This window comes from Mixophyes fleayi, chromosome 12 (assembly GCF_038048845.1).
Source record: "Mixophyes fleayi isolate aMixFle1 chromosome 12, aMixFle1.hap1, whole genome shotgun sequence".
Lineage (NCBI taxonomy): Eukaryota > Metazoa > Chordata > Amphibia > Anura > Limnodynastidae > Mixophyes > Mixophyes fleayi.
Genome location: NC_134413.1, coordinates 35,604,524 through 35,621,793, shown reverse-complemented (window position 1 = coordinate 35,621,793; position 17,270 = coordinate 35,604,524). Strand labels below are relative to the sequence as shown.

General features: G+C 38.0%; 1 protein-coding gene across 1 annotated transcript in view; it reads left to right on the top strand.

Annotated features, from left to right (window-relative positions):
• The window catches only part of RYR3 (ryanodine receptor 3), a 467,844-nt gene that overhangs the window by 315,046 nt on the left and 135,528 nt on the right, over nucleotides 1–17,270 (top strand). The window contains exons 68-72 of the mRNA XM_075193561.1: nucleotides 5,297–5,537; nucleotides 5,638–5,725; nucleotides 6,983–7,075; nucleotides 13,772–13,942; nucleotides 17,192–17,251. Coding sequence (XP_075049662.1) covers nucleotides 5,297–5,537; nucleotides 5,638–5,725; nucleotides 6,983–7,075; nucleotides 13,772–13,942; nucleotides 17,192–17,251 — 653 coding nt within the window. The remainder of the gene's footprint in view (nucleotides 1–5,296; nucleotides 5,538–5,637; nucleotides 5,726–6,982; nucleotides 7,076–13,771; nucleotides 13,943–17,191; nucleotides 17,252–17,270) is intronic.

The following is a 17,270-nucleotide window of genomic DNA, read 5'->3' as shown; positions in this document are numbered from 1 at the left end:
CTCTCCAATCCACCCTTAATTCCCTCCAGTAACTAAAGACGAAGTCTCTGCACTCATTTTATCTTCTCATACTACAACTAGTGCACTCGACCCTATTCCCTCCCAACTACTCCGCTCCCTGTCCTCCACTGCATGCCCACCTCTAACTCACCTCTTCAACCTGTCTCTTTCCAGTGGCACATTTTCATCCTCCTTTAAACATGCACTCATCTCACATATTCTAAAGAAACCATCTCTCGATCCAGCCTCTCTCTCCAACTACCACCCTATTTCTCTCCCCCCCCTTTTGCCTCCAAATTACTTGAGCGATTAGTGTACAAACACCTGTCTCACTTTCTCTCCTCTCACTCCATTCTCTACTCTCTGCAATCAGGCTTCGCCCCCAAAATTCGACTGAAACTGCTCTCACAAAAGTGACCAATGATTTACATTCTGCAAAAGCTAAAGGTAATTTCTCCATACTCATTTTCCTGGACCTCTCTGCTGCTTTTGATACTGTTGATCACCCTCTTCTCCTACACACTCTTCCCTCCATTGGCCTTCATGACACAGTTCTTTCCTGGTTCACTTCCTACCTATCGAACCGCTCCTTTAGTGTTTCTACCTCTAGCACATCCTCCCTTCCACTCCCACTATCTGTTGGGTTCCCACAAGGCTCTGTTCTTGGCCTTATACTTTTTTTCATTGTATACCTTTTCTCTTGGGGCACTAATTCGCTCATTCGGCTTCCAATACCACCTCTACGTTGATGACACCCAAATCTATTTCTCTTCTCCTGACCTCTCTTCTTCTGTACTGTCTCATGGAACCAAATGTCTTTCTGCTATCTCCACATGGATGTCCCAACGCTACCTAAAGCTCAACATGTCCAAAACAGAGCTTATTATCTTCCCTCCTGTCAGTCACCACCTGCTCTCATATCTCCCTCCCTGTCAGTAACACCACAATTTCCTCATTCTCTGAAGCGCGCTGCCTTGGTGTCACACTTGACTCCGCCCTCCACTTTATTCTTAGCCTCCAGACTCTCTCTCAGTCCTGTCGACTCCACCTTAAAAACATTTCCAGAATACGCCCTTTTCTTTTTCAACATGCTACCAAAAATATTGCAACCTCCTGCTATCTGGCATTCCTGACACCCTTATATCCACACTTCAATCCACCCTAAATGCTGCTGCAGGACTGATCTTCCTCTCTCACCGCTTCACATCTGCTGCACCACTTTGCAAATCCCTATACTGGCTCACTGTGTCCTCCAGAAACTAATTTAAATTACTCACCCTTACCTACAAAGCCTTCAAGAACACTACCCCTGCAAACATCTCAAATCTTATATCAAAATACTCTCCTCTGACCTTCACCTTGTCTCGTCACTGGTAATCACCTCTCACTCCCACCTACAAGAATTCTCCCGTGCTGCTCCCCACTTATGGAATTCCCTATCCCGCTCAATCAGACTTTCCCACAGCCTTTAAATCTTTAGATGCTCTTTGAAAACCCATCTCCTTTTTAGAGGTGAGCTTATCCTCGATAACACTATTCACACTAATACACCCTCACAACTGTCCCAATCTCCACTCTGAGCCACATTTGCTCCTCTTGTTTCAGCTGTGCCCTCTTCCATTTAGAATGTAAGCTCTCTAATGAGCAGTGTCCTTCATACCCTTTGTTTTCATGTCATGTTTTTTTTTTTGTGTACCTTGTATGTCCCTGTTTTATGTATGTACTGTTTTCCCTACTGTACGGCACTGTAGAGCATTGTGGCGCCTTACAAATCTACAATAATAATAATAATGGAATCTTATCTGAAAGGTTTAATATTAACAATGAAACTCACTAGGTTGACCTCTCTCTCCCCATATTTTTGTGTTCACTGTTGAACCGATGGCCGAGAAGATAAAATCTACAGAAAGACTTCATTTGCAGTCGACAAACTGCTTTTTATCACAGAACCTGCAATATCATTACCTACGATTCCTGAAGTATTGTCTGAATATACAGCAGCATCCTTCTATATGCTTAATAACACAAATCCTAAAGCATTACCTATTAATCTCCCCTGGGCCACTCTCACAAACAGACTCGGAGCTGTAACCTAAACTTTTAGTGCCTGGGACTGGAAGGAAATCTGCCGCCCCCTAGCCCTCGGTTTTAACCAAACTAACCTAAATGATAAATAAACTGCACCCCCCTTCACCGTTGTTCCCTGGGCAATCGCCCCGCTTGCACAGCCCTAGTTACGGCTCTGTTCACACTACTTGAAGGCACTATTAAGTGTAATTCTATCCCTCTATTAAACAAGTTTAAGCAATTTACAAAATCTTAGTTCAACTATGAAATCTGGTTAGGTCGCATTGCTGCAATAAAAATGATGCTTTTACTTAAAACCCTCTTATCTATTTTAAACAATTCTGTTCATAGTAGCAGTGAACATTCTGATTACATTTTGTACAGTTACCTCAGAATTTATCTGGAGAGTCAAAAAGTCTCAGCGTTAAATCCGAATGAAGACTGGGGAAGTATTTTTACTAATTGACACTGTATATCTAAGTGTGTGAACTATATTCAATCAATAATCAACATAATACACAGACTTTATCTATCCCCCTCTAAAATTCATAAGATTTGGCCATACAAATCCAAACTTTGCTGTAGGAAATGCAAAAGTGAATAGTAATTAGTAATTAAACTACTATTGGCAGAAGTGGCCAACTTACTGTTTCAACTCATTGGCCATGAAGTCACATTGACCCCTGAATTAGCCATTTTCCATCACTTCTCCCCAGATTTCTCTACACATAATAAATATGTAATGGTTATGTCCTGTTATTGGCCAGAGCAGCAATTGCTCAAAAGTGGACAGAATATCCAAAATTAAGGCTAAGGTGCAAAAAAGACATGAAATGAAGACCTTCAACCTGCAAATACCCTACATCTGCCTTTTCTTCTTTAGTTAAGTGGCACGACTGACGTGTTTAGCACAGAAGTGTTGGGTCATCATCAAACAAATGACTAATAAATATTGCATACATCTTTATGTTTTACCCTCATGACAACAAGGCCTCTGCCATAACCGCTGTTGGTAGCTGTAGTGTTTCATATAGTCTCATATATTTCCATGTATACCCTGATGATCTCTCTTATTGTAATTGATCCAGATTCAGTTTATTCTTGTATTGTTACTTAGGTTTTTTTGTGAAAGCTATGTATGGTTACTGTCTGCTGCACATCCATTTGTTGTCATTCCTTATGTTTCCCTTCCCTTTCCCTTTTTTTCTATACCACATACACCTTATTTAAAATTGAATAAAATGTAATAAGCTAAAGGAAATTAGGGGTACAGAAAAAGGAGAGCGGGAAAGTTCGTTAACTAGGGACAAAAGGACAAGTAACATGGAGGGTCATGGACACAATGTTATACTGATACAAACATATTAAAGTACTTAATAAATAATCAAGTACCGACACTGGTTTAAATTGTTTGTAGCTGTATTATATAAATATTATATGCTACATACGATTAAATTAATAGGTGTGGGGTCTGAGTTATTTGGTAGGTTATTCGAGGAGCCTTCTCCATCTGTTGCATATTAATAATATTTATTCCATTTGATAATGGGAGAAAAAGCTGAAGTAGAATAAGGTATACCAGAAATCTAAATTTCAACACTGTATTGAATTTTAGCTATAATATTACTAATAGTGGGGTGATGAATTTTTTTCCAAGATTGGGCAATTGCAACTCCTGTTGCTATGAAGATATATCAATTAGGTATCTATACTGTTTTATAAAGGTGTAAAAGTGCTAATTCTGGAGAAGGAGTTCTCGCTATGCCAATAACCTTACTAAGGCCCTCTTACACTCTGTATTTATTACCCAGTATTGTTTTATTACTGTTTCTTCCCAATTGTAAAGCGCTACTGAATCTGCTGGCGCTATATAAGTCAATGTTGATGATGATGATAGGTGAAAGACCTCATTCCACAGTGATTGGGCTCTTCCAAAGACATGAATAATGTCACCTATTTCATTACAATTACATCAACAAAATTGTGTTTTGTTGGGCCGATCTTTGTGGAGTCTGGCAGGGGTGAGGAACAGCCTACTTAGTAATGTTATCAGCATCTCAGTATGGTTTAGACATTTAGACATGTGAAGGGAAATAACAGATATGTTCCCATTGATCTAACGATGTTTTAATGTGTAGGTTTTTTCCCATCATATTTGAGAAGCTGATTTTGATGTTGTTTCTGGGGTTAATAAATACTTTCCCATCTCCTTTGTAAGCTTAGTTAATATCAAAGGTAAACGTATGGTGCAGCGTTTTTTCATAATTTCGACTATCCAATGCCTAATTTTGAATTTGTAGAATGGAGATTGAATTGTTCCTGTAATTGGATGAAACATATTAAACCTTCACCATTAAATAAATCGGATTTGGATATAATACCTCCAGCATGTCACAAATAAAGTTTGAATACTTGGCAAGTGCTCTTAGGGATAGGTTGCATGTAGGATTGATAATCTTTTTACTTAAAGCCACCATTCTGTCCCATACTATCTATGTATTACATTTAATGTAGATCATGTTTTACTAGCTGGTCAGATGCTTGGGTGTCCAGATTAAATCTTCAATAGGGTAATCTGGATTTAAGGCTTTTTTCTATGTTTATAGAAGGTATTTGAAGTGGGGAGATAGATCAGTCCTTTAAATGTGTTAATATACAGGCTTCTTGATATCTAATAGGTTTGGAACGGCTAAGCCCCCTATGTTTTTTATAGAAGTCTTCATGGTGGTTTGTGTTTCCAGATATAAGTATTCATTATTGTATGAAGTCTATCTATACATTTCTTAAAGGTGATATTTGGAATGGTATAGAAAATGTACATTAATTTAGGAAGTAAATCTACAGCAGCAACTTTCTAGAGTATGTTAGATTCAGCATCATACTTATGCCATTCTCATACAGATAGGGTGAAGGTAATCAGTTTTGCTAACTTGTACACCCTTGGATGACACTAATAGTACCTTACACACTTGTCTGAGGGAGGGAAAGGGAGCTGTGAAAATGGTGCTTTACCTGTAATGATTGTGGATATCTATCTTCTCTTACTCAGAAAATCAAAATCAAGGTGCAGTAATTATTTACTTCTAGCATCTAAGGTGACTGGGTAACACATGCTTACACTACACAACATAATACCCATCTCTACTTTCAACTACACTGCTGAAAATCTTTCTGCAGAGAGATTCTTTTGTTTCATGTCATTAATCTGGCACTTGGTGTTTGTTTGCAGTTTATGCTCAGCCAATTATCAGCAAGGCACAGCCAGACCTCCTAAAGAGCCATTTCATCCCCACACTGGAGAAACTGAAGAAGAAAGCAATAAAGATTGTGCAAGAGGAGGAGCAATTGAAAGCAGACAGCAAGTCTGACACGCAGGAAGCAGAGCTGCTCATTCTGGATGAGTTTGCTGTTTTATGTAGAGATCTTTATGCTTTCTATCCTATGCTGATCCGATATGTAGACAACAACAGGTATACATAAGCACTACCCCTCCCTTTGCTGTTTGTCTTTTAATACATTATTCACTTGCTTCTTGATGGAATAACTCTACATTTTTTTTGTACTACTCAGGTCCAATTGGCTCAAAAAGCCAGATGCAGATTCTGATGAGCTGTTCAGAATGGTGGCTGAAGTTTTCATTCTTTGGTGTAAATCACATGTAAGGGATTGCTGTCTTACTGCAAGCTTTTTATCTCCATGTGGAACAGAATTCCCAGGGCCTTCCTTAGGCAATAACAGATAAAGATTGTCACTGTCCCTATTTTGTAGTCAAGCCTGGGTCCCAACCCAGCCCTCCAACTGATTAAACTACTTCAGCACCCCAATATCACACCAAAAATTTACCCACTTGCTTCAAAATTCCCCCACCTGCTCCAAAATATCAGACCCCACATGTATTCCGAACCCTCACCACAGACCCCTGCACAACACCCCACACACCTCAGCACTTCTCCCCTCACACATCTGCGTGCTGAGAAGGCAAGGGGACCCCCAATAGTTATAGGTTACGCCGCATGATCACCAATGTCTCATCCTTCCTTCCAGGATGCTGGACATACCATGCTCCATCTGCTGTAACAGGGCCAGAATCCTCTTTATCTCTGACCATAAACTTCCTGCTGCCATAAAGCTGAAATCAATATATTGTGATGGCTACCAAACACTCCATAAAACTGAAAGAAAGAACACAACTTTAGTTCAGAGATTCCCTTGTCAACATAATATTGCACTACCATACTTCCCTACACTTAAGCTAGGTACACACTACAGGTTTTTCACCCGATTATCATGCCAATCACTCAATGAAAAACCATTAGGTCCTATATCGCTTTAATGTGTATGTTCCAATGATCATGTTTTATCGTCCAGAGCACATATCGTTTCATTTGATTTTATAAGAAGACTAAAAGTCTCTATAAATGGAACAATGTCTTGCCAATTCTGCAGTGTATACGTACTAAAACGTGTATAGTGAGGAATTTTCAGTAGTATGTACCTAGCTTTACCTGCACAGTAAGCCTGCAGAGGAAGGAGAGAGAGAGGATGTAGTCCCTCCTTTGATTGGCTGTTCTGTATGACCTCAATGCAGCGTGCAGAGGGTGGTCACATGACTAGAAAGCCAGCTGTAGCTGGGGGGCACAGGTGAAGGCTCCACAGGCCACCTGTTGCCCGCCACTGCTATATAGTATCCCATAACACAATGGGAGGAATTTACTAAAGTGTTGAAAAACTGTTTATCATATCTTAGATGTACACCTAAAACGACATTTTAAGTCTTGAGTGAAATTTTTATTTTACCAATTAGTCCTGTGTCAAAGTTGAAATAAATTTCATGGGGGTCAATGTAGAGGGATAAAATTATTTTTTTTCTCCATATATATATTAACATAACCTCTTTTTTTGTTCCATGCTGTAGAATTTTAAAAGAGAAGAACAGAATTTTGTGATTCAAAATGAGATCAATAATTTGGCATTTCTAACTGGAAACAACAAGAGTAAAATGTCAAAAGTAAGTGTATTACAAAAGAACTGCAGACATTTCAAATTGAGTTTGCTCAGCCATCTGATTCTTTGCAAGCTCAGATAAGAAAACTGTGTGCTACACTCTGAAGTTCACCACGTGAGTTTCTGTATATTTAAAAGGAAAAAAAGTCATTAGTCACATAGTATATCAAGTAAATACTATTTAATTCATATAAAGTAACATTTAATGGCTATATAATAAACACATGCTTTTTTTAGAAGGGATTAATGGAGATTTAAGGTTCACAATGTAATAGTGAAATGCAGGAAGAACATATTTACTGGATCAGGTCACATAAAGTTTACACTTAATTAGCATGATGTAAGTTTAAACGTGTTTTAAATATCTCTTGAGTTGTTATATACACAGCTTTAGGCAGTGCAAAGATGAACATTCTCTGTATTCAAGATTTTATAATATAAACAAAAATATAAATTCCCAGGCACAGAGACAGAGTATATCGGTGTGAATAAGCAAAGTAAATATACATATATGCATTCATAAATAATGCCATATAGGACTTAATAAAAACATACACCATGGTCTGTACCAATAAATGTATATAAAACTTCAATGTCACACATTAGCCACTGAGATATTGCCATAGCTTATGGCTGCGGGGTCACATAGATTGAATTAGCAATCCTGCATGTCTCTCACAACGAGGTCATTTGGACCAAGCCCATAAATTTAGTCCAAATTTATGGTCTTGGTCCAAATTATCTCGTTCTGAGAGACCTATATGTGTATTTACTTTGCTTATTCACGCTGATGTACTCTGTCTCTGTGCCTGGGAACTTATATTTTTGTTTATATATTTAACTGGAGGAAGGGGACCCGCATCTAATCTATTTTCTTTAATTCCCTACAAGGCTGCATTCACTCATCTATACACCTAGGGAAGTGCGGTGATCTCACTTTTCTCTTTATTCAAGATTTTATAAGCCTCACATTAAAATGAGTAAAAGCGGCATAATTGTACAATATATTGCAACAATATTAAACTTACTAAATGGTGGCAAATTGTCTCTCTCATCTGGAAGATAGATTAGACGTCCAAATAGTATGTTGGAGATTGTCAAGTCCATGTTTTTGAAACAGAAGCCAAGACATCTTGTGACATCTTGTTATTGCAGGTGCCTACAACAAAATAAGAAGTAAATAATTTCTATGGGGAAATTGTTGACACATACATGCTCTACACATGATGGACTATACCACTGTGATATGTTTTCATTACAGATACCAAATTCTATACAGTGGCGATAAAAAGTATTCACTCTCTATTGTATTTTTCACTTTTATTTACTTATATAATGTATATGGAATGAATTTATTCAGGAATTAAGACTGAATAACACAAATGCTCTGTTTTTCTTGGTAATTTATTTTTATTTGACAATGATTGATTACATAAGTATTTACCCCCCTTTGTTTAAATACATGGTAGAAGTGTTTAAACAAAGTATTCTATATTCTATTCTATTAATGTTCTTTGATCTTCATGATAAAGCTCTTGTTTGTTAATACACTAACTAATTATGCGATTCCTAACGCAATTATTTTGAAACACTTTAATTGTATATAGGTGACTCCAATCAGTTAATTGTGACCTCTGAAGACAACTAATTGCACCAGGGTTTATTTAGGTGTAACTTATCAAATTGTGTGAAAATGTAATTCATTGTTATATAATTGTCTATGGTGCCACCATATTCTGCAGTGCTGTACAGAGAATATTTAATCATCCACATTAATCCCTTCCCCTTTGGAGCTTAAATTCTAATTTATCTACCACACAAAAGTGCACACTCTCTAGGGTTCACTTTTGTCAGCAGCCAATTAAGATACTAGTATATTTTTGTGTGGGAGGAAATAGGAAAACATGGGGAAATCCACATAAACTCGTGAAAAACATGCAAATTTGACACAGATAGGAGCCTGGTGGGACTCTAACACATGGCCCCCAGCGCTGTGAGGCAGCAATGCTAACCTAACCACTGTGTGTATCCATGATTATATTTATTTAAGAAAAAGACAAAGAGAGTGTATTCTTTTTATAACCACTATACTTACTAAAATTGATTTTCATACATACAAAAAACTCTGCTCTAAAATAAAATTGTTTTACTTAAGGTAATTTAAGAGTGTTAAGGTTGTAGACTTTCTTGTAATATAATATTCGTTTTAAAAGTTCTACAGTTTGGTGAGTATGATATAGAAAGATCTGTTATGACAATATTAACAGCATGCATCGGACTAAAGACAGATGTGCCAAATTAGAGATTTAATGTTCATTTTTCCACATCAGTTCAGTTGCTATTTCACATAGTCCAGAACAAAGACTGGTTGAACTATTTGTTAGATCCTCATTTAAATATACCTGTTAATATAATAATCATCTCACAAATAATTAAGGAATATATGGTTCATTTTCCATCTGTTTTACTTACTTGTCTCCTGCATTTTTCTTTCACACAGCCCATACAAGTGAAGGTACAGCATGCATGACCTGTCTATGTATTAGCTAGCCTGGCTCCATCCATTCATATGTCCCATTAGTCTTAGCAGTGGCGTCACCAAGGGCAGTAATGTTTCATGTCATTTAGACAAGATTGCTGCTGAATTGTGGTGTAAAGAATTCATTTTTTACCTCATTTTGTAATAGATATTCGTAGTGGTAAGACAACCCAAGGACAATACCTTTTAGTAGAGCAAACTTCTGTAGTTGACTGTACATAGATAGTGGATTATTCAAGCAAAATGGCTGGTGTGTTAGTGAATTTGACTGAATGCAGAGCTCTAAATTGTACTTTCTAAAGTGCTAAGGAACAGTTTATGGAGCAAAGTTTTAAAGTTAGGTTCTCTTTTTCACTTACACCTGATGACATGCACATGTCTTGTCATTTACAAAACATCGGGAGACCTGTGTATTTAACCAAGATGTGTTCTGGATTCTTCACTGGTGTTTGAAAGTGACAAACCTTTTACTTGCATTGAAACTCTTCTCACACTGAGTTGACTGACCACTTTATTTACTCTAATATTACTTGGACGGTGCCAATATAACAGCGGTATGCTTACTACAAGAACGTGCAGCTTATGGAAAGCTTGGAGTAATTACTCAGTACAACTTGAGACCATTCATGTTAAAACACCCTTGTGACGCCACTGATGTTTCCGTAGTATGTCATTTACATGGGTATAGCTAATGTGTCGGCCTATTTTAGTACGTTTCATAGATCACTGTTGCAGAAACGTGTTGAAGGCACAAATGTAAGCAAAGCTTTGATGCCCAGCAAGTTATTGTACTCCTCATCCGCACACATCTGCTGTAGATAGTTGCAGTCTCATGAAAAGCACTCTGCCTGAAAACCATTAAGCCTGTAGTTGTTCCTGAAGCCGTACTGAATATGGCCCTTTCCACAACAGTTTTACACAGGGGATCTCTGATATAATTTTAAGAAGAGAAAGGAGAGAGTATCAGGAATAGCCATGCTTGATATAGTATAACAATGGCAGGTCTTAGACTAAGCTAACACAGGGGCAGTCATGCCTGAAACAACACAACACAAGGGTAGCCATGCTTGAAGCAGCATAACAAAGGCATGGCTTAGCATCACTACATAAATGTATCCCTGTCTGATAAAGCATATAAGAGGGCAGCCATTACTTAAACAGCACAGTAACTTTTGACACTGTACACACACAAAAGATTAGGCATGCCTGGAACCATGCAACAATGAATTTGGAAAAGACAGTGTAAATGAATCAACATTATTGTGCAAGGAATGCATTCTTACATACTATTATCTTCCCTACCTACCTGCATTAGATCTATTGTAAGCAAACAATAAAGAAGAAAAATAAAACAGCCTTTCAAGTCTTTATTTTCTTTAATCCTCCTTGAATATCTCTCTGAGGGTCTTATTCAGGCAGGGACATTGTACTGTCCCTTCTTCCTGGTTTTTCCAAGTGGTCCTCAGACATGTCGCAGGCAAGCTGAAAGGCCAGAATATGTGCATGCCATTCTGGTGCCTAGGCACTAATGAATATTTAATCTGGACAGCTCTAGAAAGAAGCTTTTATTATTACTATATGGTGAGGTCCTCTTTTGCTGTGTACATCACAGTGGAAAGTCTGTAAAATCCCCAAATATGCTTGTGTAGCTCAGAGCTTTGACTTGCGATCTTAAAGCACTAGTCCCTCTGTCTTAATACATAGCGTCCCACTTCTTGATTCATTCTGCATTTACCTGTTATTTTTTTTATTTGAATCTGAATGCATTATTTATTTCAACACCTGTATGAAGACAATTCAAATCTACACTTTTCTAAATAATCTTTTACAACCTAAACCATTTTTATAGCTCAATTCTGTCCATTTATCATGTTATTTAATAGTGTAAATAAACTACAAATTGTTTTAAACAGATTTTGGGTGCATCTTTTTTTTTTTTTTTTTTTAAACTCTACCAGAGGGACTGCTGCTTTAAGATACAAATAGTTTATTTGATGTGCCTTGTTTCATGACTCTTGAAGTTTCACCTAGTGTCAAACTTGTGGTTCCATCTAGTCTATAGTCTTTATTCTGTATTGTCTTTTGTGTATGACGAGTGGTGAATATGTCAATGCAGGCTGTTGGTTTTTCTTTTCTTATTTGTGATCTGTAACGTCAGTGTTAGTAATATGTTACATAGTGCACAGTAGAAAATATTCCACTTACTGGCCAGCCGCACAGGTATATTACTTTGGCTTATTGCAATAATTATCATTATGTGTCTTTTATTAGGTAGTTTGATCTTTTGGTTTTAGTAGAATGAGAAAAGGGAACTGTATATACTATTTGACTTTAATGGGGCATTTGGGATGGTGAGAGATGATCTTGTAGGATTTATACAGTTAGCATTACATCAGTGAAAATACAGGTAAGTACTTGGTTTAAGTTTTCATTGACCCCAGTTCCCTAAATAACTGTAGTGAGTAAGACAAGTTCTGGATTTACTAATGGCATATATTGTACTACAGACTAATGAACACTGTGTTTGTTTCTGAACTCCTGTTTTAGTGTTAGGATACAATTAATATTTATTTCCAAAATTACACTGGGGAGACATTTAGAAAACTGGTCCACAGAGGAAAAGGTACTGTAAGTCATAGCAACCAGTCTGGTTTTTGCTTTCATTTTTTAAACTACACTACTAAATGTCAGAGATGATAAACTACAAAGTGCACTCTTTGGTTTTGCACCAATGTGCCTTGATGGTTCACCCAGCTCATATAAAGGTGCTCCCCTCTGATCTCAATGTATGGAGAAGTGAAAAAAGCTTTAGGATCTGCGCTGTGGAACCTCACATTAAATTACCTCCGATTCCTTTTGGTACCATCCTTTTCAATTAAGTTTTCAGTTTTTCACCTGTTAAATACTACTCCGTTTAGTCATTATAGTTTAAGTAAATTCTGAGAGGGAGGGGACATTTGGACTGTTTTTTTCGACATATGTGACTGTATGGGGCATATTCAATTGTCGGTGGAAACACCGAAAATCTCGCACTCCACGCACTATTACCGTTGACTTTTCTCGCTGGATTTCAGCTCGCAGCTCCTTGAGCCGCGAGCTGAAATCCAGCTAACTATTACCGTAATAACGGTAGTAGTTTTAACGCAACAATTGAATATGCCCCTTTTTGTTACATTGCTTGATGTGTGCCTAGAAATGTCATTCTGTGCCGAAGGCTTATAGCTTTAATAGGGCAGGTGCCACTGCTAAAAATAAAAATAAATAAATGAATACAGAATAAAAAAATGTAACCTGTCAATCTTCAATCCACTCCAGGACCAGACAGCCTGGGCTGGTGTTCACTATAACAGAGAGACCATGACCGCCTATAGCGAGAACTAGTCCCTAGCCTTGTTAGTGTGGTGCTGGTACCTCTAAAGGGAGGGTGTCACAAGAAAAACGGCATGCCCCCCTCACAGAAGCTTCTTCAGCACAAGGACTCTTCCTTATTCCCTTGGGACAGAGTAATTAAAAGATAGAGACCGCTGTAGTGGTTATTTTAGTCCCAGTATTAAAGGACAGATGTGCCCGAAACTTTTGACCATTATACCAAAAGTAAAAAAATAGATGCGCACGCAATTGTTTGTCACGTAACGATTGAAATAAAGACTCCTCAAAACAGTTGTTCAATACTATATTAAATATCTTTCTTGATGCATAGTAGTCCCAATGGCAAATAACATTTTCTGTCCTTCTTTCTTGACCCATCGTATGCTCACTTGTGGACATCTGGGCACATTTGTGCAAACTGAGGCTTGTAGTGTGTCCAAACTGCTTGTGCATTGCAGAGCTGCTATTTTAGGTTGCGTAAATGACCTTCAAAATTTGATTCGTTACTATGGATTATAACCCTTTTTTTCTATGCATCATTTTTCATCCGTGTCCCCCACTCTGTATCTCCAGAATACAATGTAGGAGCTCTTGTTACATTGAATGGCTTAAGAGTAAGGACAAATATACAGGACAGAATTGTGCTTTCTCTGATAAGATTATTTGATCTCACTTTCTGAAATATTTGACAGGGCAGTCACTGTGCTGCTAAGTCACAGTTAACAGTCTGTCTCAATCCTTGGTATGTGTAATGCAGACCCTAACCATTCCATGATGGTGTCACTATTCTAGTCTGGAGGGCAAGATCAGGAGAGGAAGAGAACCAAACGCAGAGGAGACCTTTACTCCATACAGACATCCCTGATTGTGGCTGCCCTGAAGAAGATGTTACCCATTGGTCTGAATATGTGCACCCCAGGGGACCAGGAACTCGTATCACTGGCAAAGAGCAGATATAGCCTTGTAAGTGTTTTTCTGCAATAGTCCTGAGATGGCAATTCTAGGACCTTAGCTGGGAAATGTGCATGAGGCAAAATGTGCATTCTTCTGCACTCATTTATATACAAATGATGTTCGTCTTGAATTGCTGATGACTGCAAATAAATGCTATTTTCATTTTGGATGTGCATAGACTACAAATATCACATTAGCATTTATATCTTTATGTAGGGATTAATCTGTTACTGTGGCTAAAGTTCCCATGCATAGTATTCCTATACTGCAGTTTTAGAATGCAGACATTAGCATGTATTCTTCGAGCAATGAGTAGAAATTAACAAACCCTAATCCTCCTTTTATTTTGACAGCTACTCATTTTATGATTTATGTAAGTTTGAGCACCAATAATAACTGATTTTATCAAATAAATAGTTCTGTTTGTATGTTATAATGAAATATTTACAGTGCGATAAGACTAGAGCTCTGAGCTTGGTACCATGGACAGCTCCGGCTACAAAGTTGTTTTTCCTGCAGTCTGATTAACCTGCTTTCTTTACAACTCAAGCAAGATGAAACCTTGAGATGTCCTGCATGAAGATACCCACAAAAATAACAATTCTATGGTTTTTTTAAATTATTTATATGTACAGTCAGCGAACTGTTTCTGGATGCAGTTATAAATTGGACAGACATCAGAATTCAATTTTAAAACCAAATCACATAATTTATTGAGCAGTGATTAGTATAAAACCACATTGGATGTCTGTCCAATTTGGAGCAAACCTTTTTTCATAAATAAATACTATAATAATTAAAAAAGAACAATGAGGGTGGCATCCCCCACTGCAAAAGCCTCAACTAGCGCTATAAAGCCTAGGCTGGTTTCCACTAAAGTATGAGGACAATGACCGTGGGGTCCCCTTGTTAAAGTGGAACCCAGCAACAGGCTGTATGGAAGTAGTATGCAAAACTAAATGTTTACAAATTCATCCACTTACTGGCCCATTAAACAGTTTGACACAGGGGAAGATGAGGATTTATGGATTTTTGCATGGGAAGCTGCCATCATGCGAAAACATTTGTGATTAGCTGAGTGGTTATTGAACCACCAGGTAAGTTGAGGACACAGTTGTTCACCACCATGATGTGAACAGTGCAGTTCTCACTATATGGTTTTTATATTTTATTCCCTGGGTTCTATCAAGAAACAAGAATTTCTTTTGGACTAAGTCAAAAGCAAAGTAAAGTGGTTAAAATGGGGTGTGACAGGATGAGCAGGATGATCAGTTACTTGCTCTTACTGACCACTCCTTTTGTTGCTACTTGTCCACCAGAAAACTCACCAATTGTAAGTGCCACCTGCCCACCATGTAGTGTCCACATTTGTAGGAGAACAATCACTGCCACCAAGAGGCTTTTTCACCAGCATCTGGAACTTCTTACAACTGGCTGGTTTGGGGAGCTGCTGCAGCACCTCTTTTGTTTTGACTGTGACTGGATCCTCATGATCAATTACTTTGCATCTGGGCTGCTAGAAAGCAAGCTAAACATTGTCTAAAGATGCTTGGATCAACTCAGGACAGCATGGGGTTGAAGGTTAAGAGTATTAGCTTTTATCTGTAAGTCACAGGGATACATTGGTATTGGTGTCTTGCAGGAACAGTATTGTTTATTGCTCATCACTAGCTCTTAAAAGAGCTGTTACACACAACACATAAATATTTCTGATCTTTACATATATTTTAATACATTCAGGTTGCTAGAGGATAACCCAGCACCATGTCCCTGCAATCAGTCCAGGTTGATGCACTCATTTAGCACAATTATATTTCCCAACCAAAGTACCTTCCAGAATCCCTGCTCCGGGGTCTAGCACCACCTCCAAGCTGTAATCCGCTCCATAGTGATGGAAGCCGGACACAGGACAACAGTCTCGCTGCTGGGCTCCAGTGTGGGACTCCCAACATTAATGAGCATTTTCAAATGACATTAAACATAGATGCACAGACACCTTTTTTATTCACATCATTTACATATTTGGTATAATGGGGTAATATTCACAGCCCAGTGTTGCCAGGGCAGCTGAAGAACCCCAGTGCTTTTCAGCAAGCAGCTGGTCCTGCTATGACAGGAGGAACTCACACTGTGGAATTGCCTGTGAAAAATGGGACCCGGGGCTGGTTTCCACTGTCCCAGGGGTATCCCACACTTGTCATCCTGCTTTTGTGGGAACTGGCCCATGTTATATATTTCACTGTGGCTGGTTAAGCCTTTTAGGGGGAAGCTGTGCTTGCTGATTTAAAGATAAATTAATATTTAATAACATTTATAACAATTTATTCCATACAGCTTGGCCCAAGAAATAATTCACAGGCTAAGCTATTTGGATGGAATATTTTTTTTCTTCTTTTAACATTTATTATTAATTACCCCAGCTCCACCATTTCGGGACTATAGGTCTTGTAGCTTCACAATAGCTGAAACACACAGGTTGCCCATACAACACATATAACATGTGACTCTTCAACTGTTGGACAAAACTCCTCTTTAAATTTCCTGTACAGCTCACAATGCAGTTAATAAATTAGCAATGACACCAATTTACTCACTGCATCAGGAGCTGTGAAGGAAATGTGAAAAATATTTTGTCTTCTATGCACTTGTCGCATGGAGTGCTTGGGGGGGTGGGGGTTACTTTATTTTGTCAGATTGCTCACACAGCATGCAGTTCAAGCAATGTCATCTATCAATACTACTTTTATTTGATTTTGGAAAACCTTAACTGATTGTGGATGCAAATATAGAGCACGGCTCTTAATACATTGCGATTTCCAGTGCAGAAATGAGCTTAATACATTGCCTAATTTGGAAACCACATTGGAAGCATCAAAATTGGATGCTGTTTTGTAAAATTGGACTTTTATACATCCTGGAGTGAGCAAGCACAGATAATACATTGTTAAATTATGATCATTCACTATGCCCATAGACATAGTAATACTGAAATACTGAAACAAATACTGAACAATCAAAATTTTCAAATATGGACAATGATGTTTCAGAACAGTTTTGTCTGTACCACACACATAGCGATAATTTTAAGACCTCATCTAATTAGAAAGAAATGTATAAGGCATGTACAGTAACGAAATATTTTTCAATGCATGTGCTAAAACATTATGCATCATTGCAGTCACGCAATTGTGACATCTACCAGTACTGGAGCAGTGGGATCAATAGTACATGCCATAAAACCATACATTTTCTTTACAGAAAGATACAGATGAAGAAGTGAAAGAACACCTACGTAGCAACCTCCACCTGCAGGAGAGGGTAAGTATTGCGATGGAAG